The sequence below is a fragment of the Ochotona princeps genome, chromosome 22 (assembly GCF_030435755.1).
Source record: "Ochotona princeps isolate mOchPri1 chromosome 22, mOchPri1.hap1, whole genome shotgun sequence".
Taxonomy (NCBI): Eukaryota; Metazoa; Chordata; class Mammalia; order Lagomorpha; family Ochotonidae; genus Ochotona; species Ochotona princeps.
Window position 1 is genome coordinate 19,989,134 of NC_080853.1, and position 6,834 is coordinate 19,995,967.

Sequence of the window (6,834 nt, forward strand, 5' to 3'; positions counted from 1 at the left end):
CAGCCATTTGGGGAGTGAACCAGCGGACGGAAGCTCTTTCTGTCTCTTCTTCTCTCTGTAAATCTGACCTTCCAATAAAAAATAACTTGGGCCTGGCGCGATAGCCTAGGGCTACAGTCCTCACATTGACCCGCCCTCACATTGACCGCACTGGTTCTAATCCCAGCAGCCCTGCTTCCCATCCATCTCCCTGCTTGTGGCCTGGGAAAGCAGATGAAGATGGCCTAAAGCCTTGGGACCCTGCACCTGCGTGGGAGACCCAGAAAAAGCTCCTGGCTCCTGGCTTTGGATCAGTTCTATTCCAGCCGATTTTGTGTGTCTCCTTCTCTCTGTAAATCTGCATTTCAAATGATAAATAAATCTTAAAAAAAAAAAAAACTACAGGAAAACATTCCATTGTCTGCTCAGTCATACCTGCATGTGTTTCTTAGAATTCTAGAACTGCGAGAGCTGCTGGCCAGAGAACATAGGGGGATGGTAGAAAAAAACAGAAGAAATTGTGAATAGGGCTGCTCAGCCATTAAATTAACCAACCCTGTCAGATAGGGGGAAATTACACATGGGGCGGGGGGCAGAGTATTCTTCCCAACAGTTAAGGCACCACGTGGAGTGCCCAGGTTCAGTCTTGGCTCCAGTCCCTGGGAGGCAGCAGGTGACCTTATGCGAAACCTGGATGAAGTTCCTGATTCTCAGCTTTCGCCTAACCTAGTGTCCTATTTCTCTGCCCACTCTCTGTCTCCTGTGCACACAAGCTCAATCTTTGGCTCTCTCTCCCTTCATGTTTCCTTCTTTCATTTTCTGCTTCAGGAAAACAGAAGAAACTAGTGCAAGTCCCCAAAATTCCAGCAATAAGAACTTGGACTGAGGTGCAGGTGGACACAGCCAAGTTCAAGCCCATGTACTACATCAGGAAGTATCCTTAAGGGAAGCGGCATGTCTTTCCCCTCCATCCTCCTTCCACCTACTAGAATGGGAGGGAATGGCACAAGCTCAGTACCCATTTGGACCGTGAAATGTTGTTGAACACACAGGACAGAGCAATAGAAGAATCCTGGTCCCTAACACGCAGATGTCACAATCCCAGCTCTGAGCTACCAACCTCCAGACTGACTTTGTTAAAGAATGGTTGATTGGTTTACTTGAATGGCAGTGTGACCAGAGAGACAGGCAGAAAAACAGAGATCCTTCTGCTTACTGGGTCACTCCCTACATGGCTACAACAGTCAGAGCTAGGGCCAGGCCAAAGCCAGGAGCCAAGAGCTCTATCCCGGGTCTCCCAAGTGGGTGTCTGGGGACAGCTGTTGCGGCCATTTGGGGAGTGAACTGAACCAGCAGATGAAGACACCTTTTTTTAAGATTTATATATTTTTTATTGCAAAGTCAGATATACAGAGAGGAAGAGAAACAGAGAGGAAGATCTTCCGTCCGATGATTCACTCCCCAGGTGAGTAGTGCAGTGGCCAGTGCTGCGCTGATCCAAAGCCAGGAGCCAGGAGCCAGGAACCGGCGCCCATATAGGATCCCGCACGTTCAAGGCGAGGACTTTAGCCGCTAGGCCATGCCACCAGGGCCCAGATGAAGACACCTTTTTCTGCCTTTCAAAACAAGTAAGTGTTTTAAAAAATTCAACTGCATTCCCTCTGAAACACCAACAAGGGTTGACACAGCAGTCAAGTCATCATTTGGGGCAACCCTGCCCCTGTATCCCACAGGGGAGTGCCCTGTTCCTGTCCCATCTGCTCCACTGCCCTCCCGCTGCTGCTAACACACACCATGACAGGCAGCAAAGCCGCCCTTGGGTCCCTGCATATGGAGACCTGGATTGAGTCCTCATCTCCAGGCCTCAGCATACCTCAGTCCTGGCTGTAGCAAGTGTTTGGGACTGAGCTAACATGACTACGATCTCTCTTCCACAATGCAAATGCATTTTGAAACTATATTTGCATTAAGATTTTTTTAAAGCTTTTTAAAAGAAGACCTGTTGATGGGCTCGGCAGCATGGCCTAGTGGCTGAGGTCCTCGCCTTGATCCCATATGGCTGCTGGTTCTAATCCCGGCAGCTCCACTTCCTTTCTATCTCTCCTCCTCTCAGTACATCTGACTTTGTAATAAAAATAAAAAAAATAAATCTTTAAAAAAAAAAAAAAAAAGAAGACCTGTTGCTTTAAAATAAAATGAAAATCAATATGTAATTTTTTACATTTACAATCATTGTACTTATAATACAACCGAGCTATGCGGTTTTCTTGGAATAAATCATCAAAAGTATGCAAGACCTTTACAAATACAACTATATACCAACTTTATTGAAATTCACAAATCCAAATAAATGAGAAAGTAGGATCATAGATGGGAAGACTTCGCTTTATCAGGTGGTCATACAAATGCCATGCAATTCCAATTACAATCCTATAAAATAGTTTCTGGAGCCCGGTGTGATAGCCTAGTAGCTAAAGTCCTCTCCTTGCATGCGCCAGGATCCTATATGGGTACTGGCTTGTATACCAGTTGCTCCACTTCCCATCCAGCTCCCTGTTTGTGGCCTGAGAGAGCAGTTGAGGACAGCCCAAGGCCTTGGGACCCTGCACCCACATGGGAGACCAGGAAGAAGCTCCTGGCTTTGAATCAGCTCAGCTCCAGCCATTGCGGCTGCTTGGGGAATAAGCCAGTGGAAGGAAGATCTTCCTCTCTGTGTCTCCTCTCTGTCAATTTGCCTAATAAAAATAAATAAAATTTAAAAAAATAGTTTCTGGTAACTCAGTAGTCTTAAACTTTGCTTGGAGGATCCCAACAAAGAGACAATGATCAGGGAAGGTTTCCCAATAGGGGCGGGAGCATCTGGCCTGAGGGCAATCCAAGACCTGTGAAATCACTGAGTCTGGCTCTGCAAAGGCTACAGCAGAAAGGACTCAAATTTGAGTACATACATAGCAGGTGAATTTTTAAGCCAATAGTCTTGTGAGACCCATCAATGATGTTATAAATATACATCCAATGGGTCTCGGCACAAAAAACACAACACTCATTCCTACAGAGAAAGCAGAATGGTTTCCTCTTAGAAAGCAGCAGCTCAAGGGGCCCAGTGTGGTGGCCTAGCGGCTAAAGTCCTTGCCTTGCATGCACCAGGATCCCATAGGAGTGCAGATTCTAATTCCAGCGGCCCCACTTCCCATCCAGCTCCCTGCTTGTGGCCTGGGAAAGCAGTTGAGGATGGCCCAAAACCTTGGGACCCTGAACCCATGTGGGAGACCCAGAAGAAGTTCCTGGCTCTTGGCTTCACACTGGCACAGCTTCAGCTGTTGTGCCTGGCTGCTTAGGGAGTAAATCAACGGACAAATCTTCCTCTGTCTCTCCTCCTCTCTGTATATCTGACTTTCCAACTAAAATAAATAAGCTTTTTTTTTAAAATGCCACCCTTCCTCGCTGATGCTGTGGCTTAATAGGCTGTTCTTCCACCTTCGGGCGCCATTACAGATGTTAGACCTGTAATTTTTAAAAATTATTTATTTTTTAAAATTTTACTGGGCCCGGCGGCATGGCCTAGCGGCTAACGTCCTCGCCTTGAATGCCCCGGGAACCCATATGGGCGCCGGTTCTAATCCCAGCAGCTCCACTTCCCATCCAGCTCCCTGCTTGTGGCCTGGGAAAGCAGTCAAGGATGGCCCAGAGCACTGGGACCCTGCACCCACGTGGGAGACCCGGAAGAGGTTCCAGATTCCCGGCTTCGGATCAGCGCGCATCGGCTCATTGCGGCTCACTTGGGGAGTGAATCATCGGACGGAAGATCTTCCTCTCTGTCTCTCCTCCTCTGTGTATATCTGGCTGTAATAAAATGAATAAATCTTTAAAAAAAAATTTACTTATTACTATTATTGTTTTGATACAGTTCCATAGCCCTGGGATTTCCCTTATCCCAATTCCCTCCCCCCAATTCCCCTATATCATTAGTATAGTTTTTCATACACAGTCATATATCCATTATTGCGGGCATGGACAATGTAATTTTCTTTAAAGATTTTAAAAAATTTTATTGGAAAGCCAGATGTACAGAAAGGAGACATATCGGCCGCAACAGCTGGAGCTGAGCCGTCCAAAGCCAGGAGCCAGGAGCTTCTTCCAGGTCATCCACGCGGCTACAGGGTCGAAGGCCTTGGACCATGCTCCACTGCTTTCCCAGGCCACAGGCTGTAAGCTGGATGGGAAATGAAGCAGCAGTAGCCATATAGGATCCCCGCCGCGTGGAAAACAAGGATTTAACCACTGTGCCATTGCGCAGGGCTTAATATCTGTAATTCTGCCTTTCAAATAAATAAATCTAATTTGTGTTTTAACTATCAAAAACTTAATTCAAAAAGGTTAAAAGTAGAAATGTTCGTTACAGTACTTTTCTAACTACGCTTGAAAATATCCTTAACCCATCGCTGCACGTGGCACGCTGCGAGGGAAGCGGGAACCCAACCTTGTTGCTTTTTTAAACAGAAAAAGGCAGAGAAAACAAAATGGGTGAGAGTCGCCGCAACTCGTGTCCAACTGCATCCCGCCCTCGTGCCGTGGGGGCGTGAGTACCGCCACCTCGAGGGCTGGTTGCGAAATCCCAAATCCTCGAGAGCGAGGCCCGACGCGGCCAAGTCGGCGCAGGGGGAGGAGGGCCGCGGCCGAGCGCCTCCGACGGCCCGGGGAGAGGAGCTGGGGATGCGGCGGGCGCGGCGCCCACCCCGCCCGGCATCTTCCAACGCGCTCGGGGCGGCGCTGACCCCGCCGCGCCGCGAGGAAATACCTTTCGGGGGGCGGGGAGAAAAGCGTCAGATTTTTTAAAAAGCAGAAAAAAAAAAAAAAAAAAAAAAGCCCAAACCCTCGTCAGCCCTGGGCGGGCGGGCGCTCGCGATGGGCGCCCTTCGGCTGCGGGAGTGAGTGGAGAATGCTGGGAAGGAGGTAAAATGGCCACCGGCGGCGGCGGCAGCAGCGCGGAAGAGGAGAGGAAGCGGGGAAGGCCCCAGCTCCTGCCTCTGGCGCGGCCAGCGGCGGCCCGAGGTGAGGAAGCCGAGGGCGGCCGCGAGAAGCTGGGCTGGGCCCAGGTGGTGAAGAACCTGGCCGAGAAAAAAGGCGAGTTCCGCGATTCTCGGCCGCCGCGGCGGGAGGAAGAAGGCGGCGCCTGCAGCGCGGATGGCGGGCTCAGCGCCCCCGCAGGCCTGGCGGTACCGAGCCTCGGCGACTTCCCCCCGGCCGGCCGCGGCGACCCCAAAGGCCACCGAAGAGACCCGTCCGGAGAGGCGGTAGACCCCCGCAAGAAAAAAGCGGGCGCCGCCGAGGCGGGCAGGAGGAAGAAAGCCGAGACGGCGGCGGCGATCATGGCGACCCCGGCGAGGCTCGGCGCGGCCGAGGACGACGCGGAGCCATCGGTCCAGGAGGAACAGGCGGCGGCGACTGGGGGCTCGGGCAAGGGTCGCTTTCTGGTGCGTATCTGTTTCCAGGGAGACGAAGGCGCCTGCCCGACCCGGGACTTTGTGGTGGGCGCTCTCATCCTGCGTTCCATCGGCATGGACCCGAGCGACATCTTCGCGGTCATTCAGATCCCGGGCAGCCGCGAGTTCGACGTGAGTTTCCGCTCGGCGGAGAAGCTGGCCCTGTTCCTCCGCGTGTACGAGGAGAAGCGCGAGCAGGAGGACTGCTGGGAGAACTTTGTGGTGCTGGGGCGGAGCAAGTCCAGCCTGAAGACGCTCTTCATCCTCTTCCGGAACGAGACGGTGGACGTGGAGGACATCGTGACCTGGCTCAAGCGCCACTGCGACGTGCTGGCCGTGCCCGTGAAAGTGACCGATAGGTTTGGGATCTGGACCGGGGAATACAAGTGCGAGATCGAGCTGCGCCAGGGGGAGGGCGGTGTTAGGCACCTGCCGGGGGCTTTCTTTCTTGGGGCTGAGCGGGGTTACAGCTGGTACAAGGGGCAGCCCAAGACGTGCTTTAAATGTGGTTCCCGGACCCACATGAGCGGCAACTGCACGCAAGACAGGTGCTTCAGGTGTGGGGAGGAGGGGCACCTGAGCCCTTACTGCCGAAGGGGCATCGTATGCAACCTCTGTGGGAAGCGGGGACACGCGTTTGCCCAGTGTCCCAAAGCAGTTCACAATTCGGTGGCTGCAGCGCAGCTCACTGGCGTGGCCGGGCACTGAACGCCCGCCTGTCGGTCCGCCCGCCCGCCCGCCCTCGTGAACACTAAAGCCAGCTTACCCCACCCCTCTTAAGTGCCAAAACCCTTTTTTCAAACCGTTTTTTATCGTTTTTGAAGGAGATATTTTAAAAACCTACAAGAGTCATCTCTATGCCTTCTTAATGCCGAGTTTGCTGCATTTGCGGAGCTGTTGAGTTGGTGACTTCCGTCATCAGCAGGCACTACAGAAAGTTGTTGGAGGAGCAGCGTGCAGACACGGTTGTCCCCTCCCTCGTTTTTTGAAATTTTATTTTCGTTTTTGTATCTCGGGTTTCCTTTATTATTTTTTTATTATTTTTTTTTTTGTACCAAACTGCCCGGGCCTTGTCTTCTCCCCCAATTTTTTTCACCCTTTGGGCTGCCAGGCCCCACACTGGGTTAGGGGGCCCATCAGTGTTTGTTGAATTGAAAACAGCCCTGGCTGCTTGTGTCAGCGTGTCTACCTTACGCAGCTCCCTCCCCCATCCCCCTATCACTTGCTGCTTCCGTGGTCTGAGAATCTGTGAAACCAGTGTTGTTAGAAGTGTATATTCTCTGAATCAATAAGCTCTGAATGGTGGCCAAGGGCCTCTCTAATGGCGTAAGAAATGGGTGGATTTGGGACAGCTCCTTGGGTGGCTCCAAAG

The 6,834-nt window shown here is 51.7% G+C and overlaps 1 protein-coding gene across 1 annotated transcript; it reads left to right on the forward strand.

Moving 5' to 3' along the window:
* The first annotated feature begins 4,686 nt into the window (after nucleotides 1-4,686).
* ZCCHC3 (zinc finger CCHC-type containing 3) lies at nucleotides 4,687-6,586 on the forward strand. The gene has a single exon (XM_004585699.2). The coding sequence runs from the start codon at nucleotides 4,938-4,940 to the stop codon at nucleotides 6,168-6,170; it is 1,233 nt and encodes a 410-aa protein (XP_004585756.2). The 5' UTR covers nucleotides 4,687-4,937; the 3' UTR covers nucleotides 6,171-6,586.
* Nucleotides 6,587-6,834: the final 248 nt, after the last annotated feature.

Excerpts from the sequence above, each read along its gene's own strand:
- ZCCHC3 (XM_004585699.2), top strand. The coding sequence starts at position 4,938 with ATGGCCACCGGCGGCGGCGGCAGCAGCGCGGAAGAGGAGAGGAAGCGG.